Source organism: Geospiza fortis, unplaced genomic scaffold, assembly GCF_000277835.1.
Source record: "Geospiza fortis unplaced genomic scaffold, GeoFor_1.0 scaffold145, whole genome shotgun sequence".
NCBI lineage: Eukaryota > Metazoa > Chordata > Aves > Passeriformes > Thraupidae > Geospiza > Geospiza fortis.
Genome location: NW_005054362.1, coordinates 759,958 through 777,752, shown reverse-complemented (window position 1 = coordinate 777,752; position 17,795 = coordinate 759,958). Strand labels below are relative to the sequence as shown.

The following is a 17,795-nucleotide window of genomic DNA, read 5'->3' as shown; positions in this document are numbered from 1 at the left end:
CCCACAGCTGGAATCCCACAGCTAGAGCCCCACAGATGCCCCCACAGCTGGAGCCCTGCTGCTCCCCACAGCTGGAGCACTTTTCTACTCAAAATGAGGTCCCTTTCAGCTGAAATTGGCTCCACAAAAATTATCAAATTATAAAATTGTTACAAGACCATCATTCTGAAAACTCAGTTCACCTCCAAATTATTTCTGTTTTAAACTCAGAACATTTGCAATAACAGTGGTTTTACAGCAGTGTGAAAACAGGCCAGCACTTCTAAATCTTGTGTCCAAAGGAGGGACAGGTTCTGGTGAAACCTGCTCTAAATTCACATCTGCCGTGTTTTCCTGGTCCTTCTACATTTCACAGCTCCAGAGCCACACAGAGATTGTCAGGGTGAAGGATTGGGCTTGTCTCAAGCCCTGTTCAGTCTAATCAAAGAAAACACATGTAACTCACACTTCAGGAAGAGCAGCTCTTATGCCAAGCCATTTTTCTTAGGCTGTAATTCCTAAGGAAAATACCCTTGTGCTTGTTCCTGCTCCTCTGGGGAGCCCCATTCCCAGGTCCCACATCAAAGTGTGGCTGTGCCAGCAGCAGCCCCAGCCCTCATCACTCAGCGCCCTCTGACAGAGCCAGGCTGCTGCTGGCTGTTGTTCCAGGTGATCGCAGCACCACTCAGCCCCACTGCAGCTCCAGGGACAAAGCTGACATTTCCAACCTCCTGTCCTCAGCAACAGCTTCACAGGATCCCTTTCCATCACCTGTGGTGAGGGGGGCAGGGAAAGGACCGGACTGAAGGAGATCTGCCCCGAGGCTGTCACTGCCTGGGGTGTGAGGAGCCACAGTGGTGCTGCAGTGAGCAGGGATTCCTTCAGTGCACGCTCCACACAGCAGCACAAGGTCTGGCTGTGCAGGGAGAGCTGCTGCCTGCCATTGCAAATGCTCAGGACCCCAGGGTGCTCATTAATCTGCAAGGAACGCCCAAAGAAGGTGGCATTTGTTGGACTGGAGATGGGCGTGCTGCACTGCCAAGTGCCTGCATTCCTCATTCTACCCTGCACACAAACCAAAGCCAGGGCTGGTGGGCACAGCAAGGCCAGGCTTTGGGGAACAGCAGCAAGAGCAGGAGCTGAACCCCAAATCAAGCTGCATTTCCAGACAGCTCCAGCTGGAAATGAGCCCTGAAATCACCTGGAAATGAGCCCTGAAATCAGCTCCATTGCAAGGAACACAAGCCCTGAAATCAGCTCCATTGCAAGGAACAGGAGCCCTGAAATCAGCCCCACTGCAAGGAACAGGAGCCCTGAAATCAGCCCCATTGCAAGGACATGAGCCCTGAAATCAGCCCCACTGCAAGGAACACAAGCACTGAAATCAGCCCCACTGCAAGGATGTTCCCCTGTTGAACACAGCCTGCAGAACTGCCACACTCCAGGGCACTGCCCAGGGCCTGCTCCATCACTGGGGTACAGAGAGGTGCCAGCACCACAAGCTCTGAAAAAGCCTGAATATTTAACATCTACATTCAGGAAATATGTCCAGTGGCTTCAGATCTGTGATTCAATGAACTCCTGAAGCACCACAGACTGTCCCATGTTAATGAAACACTTTCCCCCATCAGCTGCACGGGCTGAGTGCAGTTACCAGGATGTGAAACAGAACCCGATCTCACTCCCACACTGCCCAGAGATTGATTAACAAGCTCTGCACTACAAAGTCCTTGCAGTGGAAGGTGCTAGAGCATGAGAACCAATCCCTAAGGGAGGTTTCTGGATCCAGGCAAAGCTGGGAGAGCCACAGCCAGGGAGACAATCTGTTCCTCTGGACTGCCACAGAAATATTGCAGAACTAGACTGATCCAATAGCCCAGAAACAGCCCAGGAAAAGCTGTGTTTTTACTGCTGTCAGTAATGGCCCTGGAACAGAACACTGCTCAAATTAGCAGACAAAGCAGTTGGGAAGGCATTGTCAATACACAAGTTTGAACTATTAAATAGAGGCGAGAGATAAACCCAAGGATTCAGGAACAAGAAATGGAATGAAATGCTGTCACAGTGAGAAGTTTCATCATGGGGACAGACAGTCAGAATTCCAGCCATCAGGGAAGACGTCTCCAGTCTGGAACATCAGAGCAGCAGGAAGATCTGGATGTAACCAAGTCACAGGACAACCATGTGCCATTGCAGAGAAGAGCCATGACCAACCCTACAAAACCCCAGGAAACAGAGCCAAACCCAGGCGTGGATCTGAGACAGAGAACAAAACATTTCCAGGACACAAACACTTGGACAGCAATGGCAAGAGACATTATCTGGTATTCTGACATCATCTGGGATGTCTATTTCCAAGAAAAGTGACTCAAAACCAGAACTGGTGGGTGCTGAGCCATTACTGGGGGAATGGCAAGTCTGGTTTATGGTGTGAAATCTCAAGTCCTTGACCTGTCTAATTTCAGGAAGCAATAGAATATATTTCTGAAAAGAAAGTGGTTGCTGGCAACATCACAGTGATCCAACGGTTCCTCCCTTTCTTAGGAGTAGATTTCATCTGTGATTCACTAATCATTTTGATTTAAAAAGGCTCCTTTTCAGCACTGGGTAACATTTTAATTAAATATTTGAAAACTTGCCGAATACTGTAATTGCAATTTAAAAGCTATGAATTAGGAAGGTAAAAGCTTTTATCTACTCTCTAGACATCTCTTTCTTTTTCATAAAGCTGTCAGTGAAGTCTTTAGGAACATTCCCTCATTGAATTTGAGTGGGGCAGAGGCTTTGGCTGACGTGATCCTGCACTGCTCAGCTGCCAGGCAGAGCCCAGGCTGCTCCCAGCCAAAGCAGATCCCCCAAATCAATCTGCTCTTCTACATCCCTGCCAAGGGGGAGACTCAGCTTTCAGAAAAGCTCAGATTTCACCCCAAAGCACCCTGGTTGTCAGCTCAGAGGGTGGGTGGGAGAGGAGGCTGCAAGAATCCCACTGCAGCAGCCCACTGGGAATCCTGGCAGCCAAGCCTGAATGCACCCCAGTCTCCAGCAGAACATGAGCAGCACTATTTACCAATGGGATGTGTCAGGTACAGGTATTTATAAGGCTATTTATAGAATCCATCAGAGCCAGCCACTGCCATGACAGCTGATCCCTGTAATTATTAGAAATAATTGTAGTACAAATAAAGTTTCCTTTATAATAAATAGCCTCTTTACTGCCACAATTGATTTTATTTATTTACCTGGTCTGCTTATACAGCTTCTCATGCTGATGATAAGTAGAACAGTTTACTTGCTGTCAACATATTCATTAAAGTTTTAAAAAGAACATCAGGAGCAGGTTGAAACAATGGCACACATGAAATTACATGTTCTGCTATAAAGACCAGTAAAAAACCAACCCAAATTATTCCTGTCTCCAAAACCAGCGAAATAACATAACACATTATTTTCATTGTGCTTCTTTCTAAATGGAAGAGGAGAATTTTTTTAAATTTTACTTTAATTTGCAAATGCCAAGCCAGCTTTGCAAGGAGCACAGGGAAAACTGAAATATCAAACTAATCAAAGTTGGACACCCAAAGGGCTGCACGTGAATCATCATTTCCTGAGCACAAAGTGAAGCAGGACAAAGATCTGGAGGTTGGGAATCCCCTGAGCTCCTTCCCTGGCTCTCCAGTGCAGAGGAGGGTTTCTATTCCCAGCCTGTCAGGGATCCAGGGACTGCTGCCATTTGTCTTTGCCTCCTCTCCTCCCCACCATGCCCACACCTGTTGCCTCGCAAATGCCACCTCCTGACAGCTTTACAGGCTGCATGTGACCTTTGAGCACGCAGCTCTGGGCTGCTGCAAAATGGGCTTTTTTCATCTTTAATGGAAATTAAGGGAGTGAGCTGATTTGTAGCAGCTGCCAGCAGCAGCTATTTTTGTTCTCAGAGCTATATTTTGCCACTATATCACTTGATAATAAAGCAATCACGGCTCGTGGGCACACCTGAGGAGAACTCTGCCTTCCTGCCACCACTGGCACCACTGGGGAGGAAACCTTTTATCTTTTCAATTATGTATGGAGAGAACAGAAACCCCAGCATCTCCTGTTACGTCAGTGTGATCGTTCCACAGCCTCAACCTCAGCCAGAACTCGCGTGGCTGCACTGCAGGGCCCAGCTGACAGCAGCGCTGGAGTGATGCCCCAGCCCAGGGTATTCTGGGAGAGCCCCTTCCCTCCCAGCAGAGCAGCAGAGGCTGCCCAGGGCTCAGCAGGAGGAAGCAGCCGTGCAAAGGGTGACACAGCTCTCTTTTGTGAGCCAGCCCCAGCGTGGGCTTGGTAAAATAAAGAACCACAGCATCTGAGTAGTTCACAAGTTGGTAAATACAAATAACAAGAGCAGCCAGTTCTGGGAGTCTCAAAGTGCAGAGAACACCTCCAGTCCTCAGTAATGGCATAATTAACTTGCTATCACCAGGCAAACATCCAGGTTACATTTTTTTAAATGCTTGGAGATTGATTTTTGTTTTTCTTTCAGCACTAAATAATAATGTGTCAATATTTTCTAACAGATTGCCTAAGAACAGAAATGAGGCACAGCCAGACCTTACACAAGTGTGCTTCATCTCCAACAACACAGAAATCTGAAAGGGACAGAAGAGGAAATGCACACATTTCAGAGTGTACTTGAAACTTGGGTATCTAACAGGCATTTTTTAGGTAAAAACAAAGCTAAAGGATCAGGCCATTTTCAAGTCCTGTGGTTTTGACTGTGACCATGGGGTACCTGTTTGAATGCATTTCTGTAGAACAGACAGCAGGCTACATACTGCATTTTGTGCTCCCCAGCTAATTCAAATTAATCAGAGCTCATGCCATTCCTTTTATTTCTTTTCTCACTCTCAAATGGACACGGAGTCAGAACTCATAATGTGGAAATCCTGTCTCTGAGGAAGGCCAGGCCAAGGTAAGAGCACTCAGGTCAGAGATGCACCACGATGGACAGAGTGCCTGAGCACACCTGGTGCTGCACCCACAATAGCTCTGAGCAGGGAAATGCCATCAACTCACTGAGCCCCTGCCCCCCAAAAACCTTCTGAGCAGGGAAATGCCATCAACTCACTGAGCCCCTGCCCCCCAAAAACCTTCTGAGCAGGGAAATGCCACCATCTCAGCCTCTGTCCCCCAAAAACCTTCTGAGCAGGGAAATGCCACCATCTCAGCTCCTGCCCCCCAAAACCCACTGCACCAGCCCAGAGCAGGAGCTGGCCTCCCAGGGGAGCTGTGCTCTCCCCTCCCAAGGCAGGATCTGACTCTCCAGCTGTTCCCCTCTGTCCCTCCCAGCTGTGGTGTGCTAAAGCCCTGCAGAATGCCAAACAGTTCCTTACCATAGCCAAAGGGAGAACTCCTACCAGGTCCTTCTGGCTCACGTAGATCTTGGAGATTCCCAGGTCTGATGTGGTGTCTCCAGGATATTCCACCTGCCAGGTGATGAGCTGGGTCTCAGGCAAGTCAGTCAGCTCTTCAATTTCAAAATCAATCTGCATGATTTCAGAGGCAGGACCCTCCGCACTGCAGAAAAAAGGAATGAAATGTTCATTCACATCACCGATAAGCCAGGAATAGAATTGCTTTTATAGTAATAAAACCTTGGATTAAGGCTCCTTCAAAGAGAGGATTTGGTGGGATGATGGATTTAACAATGAATTAATAATTTTTACTTGTTTTAAGATTTCAGGTTATTTCCCACCAATTCAAGTGTCTCAGTAACACTTTGTGACTGGATCACTGTGCACTGCTCCATTTCACAGGGGGAGAAACACAACCAGATCAAAGGCAAACAGAGGCTGAAAGTACAGCCCAAACTGACTCCCAGACCCCCCTTCAGTGAGCACACTGCATTTCCTCCCTGGTGAAGCAGCATGTGAACAAACCTAAAGGCAATCACTCCCTGAAAGGCGAAACCACTGCATCAAAAGTATTTTCTGTTTATTGAAAATACAGTCATAGAAGAAAGGTCAAAGCTTGGGATGGGGTCCATGAACAAGGGCAGCAGGGAGCAGAGGACTGCAAAACTCAGAATTAATTTTTGGCTATGCTGCTACCTTGCTGTGAGTGTCAGTGGGAAGCTCCTTTTGTCCTTTGCTAAACCAGGAATTACAGATAATCGAGCTTGTTGTGAGAGAGTTACAAAACTGGGTTGTTTAATATCAGCCAGTCCTGCCAGGATCTCTGAGAGAAAAGCCCCAGAGAAGAGCAAAGCCTTGCTGGGTGTGACATTGTGGGGGCACTGGGGGCTTTGGGAGCTGTCCTTCCTTGGGTTCCAGGTTTGTGTCAGAGGGTTCCATGCTTTGGGAGCTGTCCTTCCTTGGGTTCCAGGTTTGTCTCAGAGGGTTCCATGCTTTGGGAGCTGTCCTTCCTTGGGTTCCAGGTTTGTGTCACAGGGTTCCATGCTTTGGGAGCTGTCCTTCCTTGGGTTCCAGGTTTGTCTCAGAGGGTTCCATGCTTTGGGAGCTGTCCTTCCTTGGGTTCCAGGTTTGTCTCAGAGGGTTCCATACTTTGGGAGCTGTCCTTCCTTGGGTTCCAGGTTTGTCTCAGAGGGTTCCATACATCAGAAATGCAAAGAGGGAAGATTGGAAAGGGAATTGATGCAGTTCCTGTAGTTTGTTATAAAAGCAGCTACTGCATGGAAAGGTAGTGAAGATTGCATTGTTAAGGTGAGCTCCTTAGGCCAGTGGCATATAGAGTTACAAGAAAAAACTCAATTTCCTGTAAAGCTGCAGAGGAATGTGGAATTTCTTGGCAGTGCACAAATCCAGGGGACACTGAGAATGGTTTTACTGCTGAAGCACTGAATGCTGAACCAGCTTCAGCGCTTGTGTGGAGGGGAAAGGAAAGAGCAGAATTTCTTTCTGTGGGATAATCCTCAAGGAGAGGCAGACTGGCACAGCACTGAGGTGTCACAAGGCATTTCTGCTGGAGAGTGCAGCCAGGAAAAAAGGAACATTTCAGCAACTGATTAGAGAATCCCAAAATGTCCCCAAACCCCAGCAGGCTTCCCAGCTGATGTGGGAAAAGAGCTGAAACTAAGGATACACTTTTATGAAGACTATTTATGACAACAGCCCCAGATTGGGACCCTTCCCAAGATCCTCAGAGATTTCCACTGTGCTGACTGAATTCAGAGCTTTACCCAATGCCTCTTGAAGAGGCTGCTCTGATCATCTTTAAGGTTTGTATTTCAGTGGATGCACTGTGTTCTTTCTCTCCTGGATGGAATTTAAAGCGAGCCAAAATGGAACACATTGTGTTCAATTTCTCATTTCTTCATGCCATGGAAAAAAGAGCAGGATTTCTAAATTAGCGCTGAGGGCAGTCTCATTTCATGCTGCCCTAGGTGGGATCAGAAGCTGCTTTCTGCAGCTGTGACCATTGAATCTCAGTTACCTGGATTGTGTGAGCAGGGACGGGCAGTGCATTGCAATCCCTGGCAGAGAGCCTGGTGTGTGCAGGGTGTCCCACCCCAGTTCTGAGAATGAGGAGCTCATGGATTCCTCAGACAATGTCCTCTGCTGCCTCTGGCTCTGAGAGGGCTGTGCCCGAGGCCCGTGGCTGTGACCGTGTTCACAGGGGTCCCAGGATGAGGGAACAGACGAGGATCTGACTCCATGGTTCAGAAGGCTGATTTATTATTTTATGATATATATTATATTAAAACTCTACTAAAAGAATAGAAGAAAGGATTTCATCAGAAGGCTAGCTGAGAATAGAAAGGAATGATAACAAAGGCTTGTGGCTCACATAGAGTCCGAGCCAGCTGGACTGTGATTGGCCATTAATTAGAAACATCCAACATGGATCAATCCCAGATGCACCTGTTGCATCCCACAGCAGCAGATAACCATTGGTTACATTTTGTTCCTGAGGCCTCTCAGCTTCTCAGGAGGAAAAATCCTAAGGAAAGGATTTTTTAGAAAATACCATGGCTACACTTGGCCAGGGCTGACACCACATTTCTTCAGTGAGCACTGCTCAGAGGGATGTCCCACCTGCTTTGATGATGGATGTGGATGACCACTCCTGCTTTGCAGGGGACACCCTGTAACCCCAGGAGCAGCTCTGGACATGGGCAGGGCTCTCAGGTCAGGGGTCCCACGCTGCCCTCACCAGCTGTGCTCCCTGTGCTCCCAGCAGCAGCTCCTCCTGCACCTCCCCAAAGCAGCCCTGCAATGTTCCCATCACAAACTGAGCCAAGCCCCAGCAGTGGCTGCAGCAGGCTGGAAGGGACAGGAGCAGCCTGAAGCCATGAATATGCAATCCAGGATGTGTCACAGCAAAGTGAACACAGAGCCCAGGGCAGAGCAGAGGAGAGAAAAGGGAATTTTATTCTCCTCCAGCCCCACAAACGTGCGCAGCACATCTCCTGCAGGGCACCAAAGCAGTCTGAGGCCTGGAACGCTGCACAGGCAGGGCAAGGGGGGACAGCAGAGCTCAGGAAAGGGAGAAATGTTCCCTGGGATAACTGGGAAAACTTCCCAGCAGAGAGAAGGGTGGCAGCAGCACAGCTGACCCCAGCAGGCCTGAAGGGGTTTGTGAAAACCATTACACGGGAGAGAAAATTAAACTGAAAATTACTTTCTCGTAAAAAGAGGGGATGAGATGATTTATGCAGCACAAAGTGGAAAAAAGGTGACATTTCAGACAGAAGTTAATTTTTTGGGGGTAAAAGTAAGGTCACATGCTGTGTTGTAATTCAGACAAAACCCCCAAGTTTCCTTCCCTGCGTGGGAGGAAACAACATCAACCCACAGCAGATGCAGGAGAAATGCCTAAAAAGCCAAAGCACTGCCACGCTGGAACAAAGCTCTGTATTTTTTAAAAAACATTTCATTTCTGATACAGATTCTGTTTAAAATGAAAAAAAGAAACCATTGAAAAATGAAAAAAAAAACATTTCCTATGGTATTTTCCCAGAATGTAAACAATTTCACTAAAAGGATTTCACAAACCTTCTGGAATTTTAAGCCATTACTCCTGATACCATCACTGAACAGGACTTGTTTCTTACCCAAGAATGAGGAGGTGCAAAGGAAATCAAAGGATCACTAGAGAATCAGCCCTTCCTTCAGAATAATTGCTTTTTGGTACCTCCTTCCCTTCTCTGCCCAGCCCTAGAGCTCCCCTCGAGCACATGGGCATTGCAGTTCCACTCCCCTACAGCAGCAGATCCCCAGCACTGCCAAAGCCTTTAAATAAAGTGGATTTTATCCATATTTTTGCAGTGCTCCTGGGAACATGCAGCCCAGTAACAAACTGTCTTCACACCTAAACAGATTTTGGGTGGGGGAAAAAAGGAGGAGGAAAGTAGAAGATATTAAGAGAAAAGAAATCACTGAGTGAAAAATCTCCTGTACCAGAAGGAATATATTTATATATATATATATCCCATCTATATTTAAAGTAGCCAGGAGAGAATCCCGATAATCTTTTCGTTTCTTTTCACCAAGAAAAGATTGCCTGTCTAGTCTTTGCTGAATTCTTAAAAAATATCCACAACTCTGGTCTCAGGAGAGAGAATCCTTTATTTGTGAGGCTTTTTTGTTTGTTTTAAGCAGCCTCTACATCTGAGTCAAACTGTTGTGGCAGGAGGGACATTTGCATTCCTGTCCACATTGGCTGGGGAGCCAGAGATCACATCTCTGCTGAATAAACAGCCACTTGTGATGCTCTGTGTCTGACAGCCCCTCGTGCTGGGGGTCCTGCAGGGCACCAATGGCGAGTGCCAGGACAGGAACCCACAAACACCAGGGGTTTGTGTCCAAAAAGGAGTCAGAGCAGTCCTGTAACCCTGGCTGAGTAAAGGGAGAGCCCACGGGGCATTTCCCATGGCGCTCTCAAAAATTTGGAGGATGGAGCCTCCTTTTGATCCCAGTTTTATCCCAGCCACACTTCCCTCTCTCTCTCCACACTGCCTGAGGTGCTTGAGAGGCACAGACCTCCCAAAGCCCCTAATGCCCCTTTTCATATATAACAAACCCCCTTTTCCTCTCCTTGTGTCAGTCAGTGGCATTCCTATGGATTCTGTGGTTTTCATTCTATTATTTCTCATCTCTGTGTATCTAACTTCCCCTCTCAGCAGACCCACAGCTGGTTTGTACCGACAAATCCCTCTCACTCCCTTCATCCATCAGGGGAATCCTTCCCCTGTTTCTTGTGTCTCTCAGTGCCAGTTTTGTCTACCAGCAGACCCAGGTTTGTTTGCAAAGACAAATCCCTGACTCCTCCAGGACCCCTCTGGGGCTGGCCAGGCTGGGGCAGCTTCTCTGGGTCCTTCTCTCCCTCCCAGGTACCACAAGCTGAAACCCCCACAACACCCTTACAGAGAGACATTTCTTAGTTAATGAATCCAATTGACTCTTCCCTCTGCTTTCCGAGCTACAGTGCAATCATGAATATTTTTCAGCTTGTTTTTGGAGAAAGCTTTTATACCTGCAATAACAACTGCAGGTTTTCCATGGACTGATTTGTTCCTACAACTAGTGCTTAAGGTAAAAAATCAAATACTGCAGGAACTGCCATGAAGCAGGAGTTAAAACAAGCAAGGCAGTGCCTGCCAGCACTGAGGGGCTGGCTCAGCTCCCGAGTGGGAGCTCAGCACACCCAGCCAGGCCTGGGATCTGCCTGGCAAGGCCAGCAGGACCCCCAGCCCTCCCTGGCACTCAAAAGGAACATGTCAGAGTTCACCCAAAAAGCAGGAAATTCATAAACCCAAACCCAACAGCATGGTGCAGTGCTGCCCCACGTGCTGTCAGCACACGGACAGCTCATCCTCCACACACCACACAAATAACAGAAACTAAAATATTTTAGACCGGAAGGTGAGACCTGGGGCTCAGCCCGTCCCAAGGTCAGAGAGGGCATTCTAAACCCAATGTCTGTAGAACCTGGAGCACCGTGCTACAGCAAAGATCGTTACTCACCACTGATGTATCAAGAGAAGGTGATACATACAGCACTACATTAAAATTTAACTTTATTCAGTGTCATCTTACTATTAAAAATTCAGGATAGGTAGACTGAAAAGTCATTTTTCTGCAGGAATCACCATATGAAGTGAACCAACTAGCAAGAAAAATCACCAAGAAATGAGTCTGCTAATCATGTAATAGAGTTATTTTTAAAAATTGATCCATCTCTCTGGAGCTTGACATCAGTAGTGTTGGTTGAGAAATATTTGCTGAATTATTTATTTGACTTTTATTTTTTTTGCTATTGTCAAATAAATTATTCACTATATGATTTTCCAGCTGTTGATAGCACTTTTCCCAAATAACTCAATTCAAAAGTGAGCAAAAATTAGCAAACCCCTTAATATAATATCAATTTAAAACATAATTACCCACGGAGCCAGCGGCTCAATTCAGAACCAGGGTTCTGAGCATCCCCTGGCGTGGCAAACACCGGGATCACTTCCCACATGGTGCCAAGGGAAGGGTAAATCACGCTGACTTCATTCCATCCCATGTGATAATCACTCAATAAATCTGATAATCACCCAGCGGTCGGGGACTCCAGGTCCCTCTGCAGCAGCCCCACACGGGGCACGAGCAGCGCAGCCCCAGCTCCTGGGCAGGAGGCAGAGCTGAAGGCTACAAAAATGCTTTTACTGGCAGTGCAAAGTCCAGTAAAACCCTGCAAATACACTCGATCCAGCTCTCTCCACCTGCTGCTTTACCGTCCTCGGCACAAAAATAACCATAAATGTGGGATAACTCACTTGTAGCTGTGGTAAAACTGCAGAGGAGGAGAGCAGAGCCACAAGTGCTCACAGTTCATTGGTGAAGTGTCTGCAGGGCCCAGGCTCACACCCCACTGTACAAGATAACCAGGGATTGTGGTGATGGCTGGCTGAACAAGGGGGAAAACTGGAAAAATGAACCACAGCTGCCATTTTATGGGCAGGAAGGCCAGGTCTAAAGGCTTCAGTCGGGAACAGCTCAGCACACGAGGCAGGGAGGTGCCTGCCCAGTGAGAATTCACAGCATAGCCCAGAGCTGAGCCTCTGGATCAATAACACTCCCGAGCATTCCTAAAAAGAGCTTTCCATGTCTCATTCACATACAATTTGGCAGCCTGTTAACACCCTCACAGCCTCCTGGAAATGAAAGAAACCTTTTTCTCAACGGCAGGAGTTGCACAAACCCTGCACTGCTCGGAGGGAACGAGACCCAGGATCTCCACGCTAAAACCCTCCAGAGGCAGCACTGCAAATATTTACTGTGGAGTAATCCAGCACACCAAACTGGGATCAAGCACCGTGCTCAGCACACAGCCCTGCAGCACAACCACTCCTCCTCCTACAAATATTTATCCACCTAAAAACCCTGCTCACACACAACCAGCAAATTTACACTTGTGCATTAATGTATGTGGGGTTAGACTTTGGAATTCAGAATGCTTATGAAATTATGCCCCCACTAATTTTTAAAAAATTTAATTGTGGCATTGAGTCCAGGGTGGCAGATCTGGTGCCTTAGCATTTAGCTGCAGCTCTCCACGTGAGATCTGTAACACATTTTTAATGCCTTGCTTATTAGTGTCCACACTGGTTCCACAAATGCAATTATATATAAAAGCAGCATTACATTCCACAAGACTCAAACTGTCCAAGTATTTCAAAATTAGTGACTTATTTGGAGATACCTGCCAAGGCACATCCAATATATGAGATTAGTACCCTCAGCTACAGGAATTTCCTCTGCTGTGAACTGTTCAGCAAGTATTTCTGCTGAACTCATACATCTTCCAAAACTGCAAAGTCCTTTTCAATTAAAATAAAAATTTTTAGAAAGAGTTTTCTTTATGCAATCGTTCAGTGTTTGCCAAGTCTAGAATTAAAAGAGGAAATACTTTCCACCTTTCTTAATATTAAAACAGAAGTTTCCAGAATCCTGGTTCTTATTTTTAAGCAATAATATGAAAAATAAACTGAAGAGAGAAGATACACCTTGCCTCCCTCCAAACCCAGCTTTCTGAAAGAGCTTTAGGCTGAAATATATTTTTAATCACAGAATTACAGGGTAATCTTGGTTAGGAGAGACCTTGGAAATCCACCTGGTCTAGCACCTTTCTCAAGGCAGATTATTTCTCAGTAAATTGTTCTGTCTGTACCAATCAGGACAAGACCCCGTCCCTGCTCCAGCTGTGGTACATTTTTTGGAGCAGATGTTTCCCCTCCACACTCCCTGGGATGATCGGACAGCCATGAGGAAATCATGCAGACAGGATGATGGGACAGGTCTGCAGCCGAGTCCCAGGGCCTGTCAAACCAAATCACAGCTTTTGATGTACTGGTGACATTAAAAACCGTGTGAGCTCAAAAGCTCTCAGAAGTCATGTTCTTATCAGCATGAGCTGCTGCAGTCAATCCTTTGGGGTTTGCTGGTGCACCCCCTTGGAGCCCGAGGAGCTCAGGGCTGGGCAGGTGCACAGGGACACAAGGGTCTGGCAATCCCTGGGTGTGCTCTCAGGAGTGATGGGAAGGATAAAACCAATACAAACATAAAATAATGACAATAACAGTAGTGGCAGGTTATGACTGTAGTTACACTGCAGGGAATTATCCCGTGGGGGATGCCCAGAGACAGCACAGTCCCATAGGGCAGGGAGCAGTGCAGGAATCAGTGCAGGAATCAGTGCAGGAATCAGCAGTACTGGTTTGTGTCCCTGGCTGTCCCTGCTGGGATCTGTGTCCCTGGGGGCTCCCAGTCCCACCCTCGGGTGGCTCTGTGTCCCCCAGCAGCAGCAGCAGCCCGGTGTCACTGATGCCAGCGGTGCAGGAGCTGCAGCCAGCGGTGCAGGAGCTGCAGCCAGCGGTGCAGGAGGTGCTGCAGCAAACCCCAAGGACAGAGACCCCTGTGGCAGGCAGGTTTGCCCCTGCAGAGGGAAACCCGAGGCAGCAGAAAGCAGAGCTGCACCCTGGGCTGGGCTGCTCCCTGCCAGGGCAGCCACCACACCAGATCATCTCTCCATAAACTCACCGAGCTCCATCTAAAGGCACGTAGGGATTTGAAATGCCTATTGCCTGAAAGACTTTAGCAGAAGCTGATTATTCCAATGGCAGAAGCAGCCAGAGGAGCCACCCTGGCTGGAGCTGAAGTCAGAATTCCAAGAGCCCATCCCACCCCAGACATGCAAGGGATAATGGCCAATGCAGCTCCTCCTCCTGCAAGAGCTCTCAGTGAAACACTGAGCTTCTGGAACGTGCCATGGCTGGTAACAGCTCCCTCCTCCAGAATTATTCCTTCCAAGTGTCTGTGTCCTCACATCACCTCCAGGCAAACAGCTGTAAACAAACCCATTACTGCAGATAGACTTAAACGGACTTTAAATATTCCCTGATCTAAGGAGGCAGATGGGAACGGTGGGCTCCCACCACCTCACCTCAATGCACTCTGGAAGATGTGGCTGCACTTGTTTGTCATTTCCAAAAGGAAATTACTCTTTCAGTAAAAATAATAACATGATCAGACTAATAACTAGGAAAGTGGAGGAGACATAAAAACAGCGATGGCACGGAATGCTCCCTGAAATCCTCAGGAAATGTGGCCCTGAGAACAGGAACTATCCCCCAGCCAGGCTGAGGAGCCCGTGCTGGGAGCTGGGGAGGCCAGAACACATCACATCACCCAACCTTCCCTGTGCCAGACTCCCAGCTGGTGGCATTTGGGCTCCACAGCCACGCTCAGAGCAGAGCTCAGTCTGCAGGGACTCATCCTGGACCTCAGCGGCAGATTCACGGCTGAGCTTCAGCAGAGCCCTGCTCCCACCTGGGGAACCTCAGCCTGAGCTCAGAAATCTTTGCGACTGCCTGGGGAAAGGTGCACATCCAGCCCTTGAAAAAGACATATTGATTTTATTGAGCTGGAGGCAGGGGAAGAGACACCCTAATTGTTATAATTATGAATTCAGTAATGTTAGTAATCATTAACAGCTTCAACAGGTTCATAAATCATTCACGTAAGGGGGAGAAGCAGTAAGTGAAGATCAATTTCTGCTTCAGTAACATGTCACAGCACACACCTAAACATTGGACTGCTTGAATCACTCACTCTTACTTGGTTTTCACTCTTACTGCTACTCCCCAGACTTTCTTAGTCCAATTATGAGTCTTTAATGACTTAATTGAATGTAAACTCTCTTTCTTTGCGAGGCTAACATGGAACCTTTGCAAATATAGACACTGCTCTTCTCTCCCTGCAATGAAAATCCTCGAGGGGGAATGAGCTGGGACACAAAATCACCAGAAATGTGGGCTTACAATATCTGCTCCAAGCAAGCAAAATGGAAAATTTGTATGGGGAACTTACTCCAAACCTCCAAACTACCACGGTTCTTGGAATTTGTGTGGAGAAATCCAACGGGCAGCTGTTATGGGTATTAAAAGCAGCCAAATGATGTGAAGAATTAAAACACAGCCCTGCCAGAATTATCACTACAGTCTGTGAATATAAACGGGTTTTGAGGCATGGTTTTCCATTTGTTTTGCTCAAGCTGCTTGACTTTAGTTCTGCTGTCATTGCACAGCAGGATAAGGTACAAACAAGAGCCATGAGGACTGCAGGAAATGGGCAGGGTTTTTAGAAAAATGGCAGAAGAAATAATCTGCCAGATTTCCAGAGGGCCTGAATGAGCAGTACTTAAAGGAACATCAAGTAGAGCAGAAGGTAGGTTGGTGATTTTTCTAAAAAAAATCAGTAGGTGAGGCTTAAAAGGCACAAGAAGCAGAAAGTGCTCACTTTCCACAAATATTTCAAGGATTTATCTGTCAAGGAGAGAAAATTGCTAGAGCAGGTAGGCAGGAGAGTATAATTAGAAACAACAGGAAACATGGAGCAAATTCAAAGCAAAAGGACAGTGGAAGAGCCTCAGAAAGAAATGGAAAACACAAGATCTGGGAAGGTTTAAAAGTAGATAGGATAAAATGCTTAGAATGAAATAATTTCTGCAGTGGCATAGATGGCTATAACAAGCTGGTTTGGGAGCTGTTTTTCTTCTTCCAAGCTCCTTAATAAAGAGAGGATTATGCAATCAGTCCATCTGAGTCCCTGTCATTCCCTCCAGTACATTAGCCCAATTTCAACAAAACTAGAGAGAAGAGCAGAGGTGAAGAATGATTAAATTTTGGCAGCAGAAGGGAGGGGGTGATGCCTGTGTGAGAAGGGATGCAGAGCACGCCCTGAGTGCGCCCATTCCTGAGCAGCACAGGCAGAGGAGAGGCTGCTGGCTGAGCCCTGCTCCCATTTCATGGTGCTGCCCTTCCTGGGAGTCCCAGGGCAGAGCTGCCCAGGGCCACAGCAGCTCTGCCTGTCCCTGGGACTCATCTCCCCAGCCAGGCACACGGGGAAGTGCTCTGCTAAACAGCACTGAAGCTCAACAGCCTGCTCAGCTGGGCTCTCACCTAGCAGCAAAATCTGCCTTCAGCTCAGAACATTCACCCATTCTGTACTGAGAGAATCACTCCTGCCCTCGCCCAGCGCTGCACGGGAATGGCCCTGCAATCACAGGATGGAGAGCAGGCCTGGCTCTGCTCCCAGACGTGCTGGCTGCACGAGGAGCACAGCAGAGGCAGCACTGCCCTGCATTCAGGACAAATGGCATTTGTGCTCGCTGCTCAGCTGCTGTGCACAGAGCACCCGCCCTGTCTGCAGGGCTGCCTCTCGCTGGGAGCACAGCTAATGGAAATTTAAATGCAATGTGGGTATTTTCTGTATCAGAGCATCCTAGGACACACAATGAACAGCAGTGACTCCAAAACTGAAGCAAGGTAAAGGAATAACTCTTTTTTCATGGTAAAAACATGGAATAACATGAATGAATCAAACTCCTCTTGGACAATTCCAAAAGAAAAGTGCTACAAAATATGTCTCTACCTCTTATTTCTGTGCTTAATAATTTACAACTCTCACTCCTTGTTCATAAAAGAAACATTGTGTTCTGCAGAATTTGTGGAGATGTAAAACAAGAAGCAACAAAATCATCTGAATTACGGGTGCAGACTTTTCCAGTGCTTAGGAGCAAAGTAATCTAAAACATGAAACAGCCAAGGATTGGTGCCAGAGTTTTTACATGAATGTGAGAAGTGGGCAGATGAATCGTGTGGAGAAAAGATGAAGTAGAAACAACTTGGAAGCTATTTGTGTAAGAAAGAGAAATGAAGAGCACTGGAGCAGGGAGTGGCTCCAGAGCAGACGTTTCTCCCACAGGTACAAAGAAAGTGACACCTCCATCAGTACTGATGAGTGTAAGTCATCAATTAAAGGGTGCTCCTACTTCCAGAAGGTCTCATGCTGCAAACGTGATCATCCTTTGCTCTTCTCATCTATCTCATAAAATGCAATCACAGGAGGCAGAAAGAGAAACTTGCACTGCTCCCACAGCACTGCTGGAGCTGCAGGCGAAATCCAGGGGCAGAACTGGACTGAATTCAGGGACACCATGGCACTGGCTCCATTTCCAAGCAGGAATACAACAGGAGCAGCCACACAGCCATGAAAAATTGCAGTTGACGTGGAACACTGAGCTGGGAGCACAGGAGACGCCTGGCTGTGTCCCTGCTCCGCTGAGTGACCCCGTGCCAGCCACGTCCCCACTCATCACTGCACATCTCTGACATCCTCAATATGACTCAGGGCTCCACATCTGTCACTGAAGGCCAAAAGGAACAGTTCAGGGCTAAATTAAGATTTCCAAAGGAACAAATTCTGACCACTGAGATCCTCCAAGAGCAGAGCCCCATCCTTTGACATGGAAGGATCAGCCAGGTCTGCAGC

General features: G+C 47.4%; 1 protein-coding gene across 1 annotated transcript in view; it reads right to left on the bottom strand.

Annotated features, from left to right (window-relative positions):
- The window catches only part of TMEM132D (transmembrane protein 132D), a 185,772-nt gene that overhangs the window by 66,964 nt on the left and 101,013 nt on the right, over positions 1–17,795 (bottom strand). Inside the window, 1 exon segment of the mRNA XM_005424052.2 lies at positions 5,352–5,535. Within this exon segment, the coding sequence (XP_005424109.1) occupies positions 5,352–5,535 (184 nt within the window).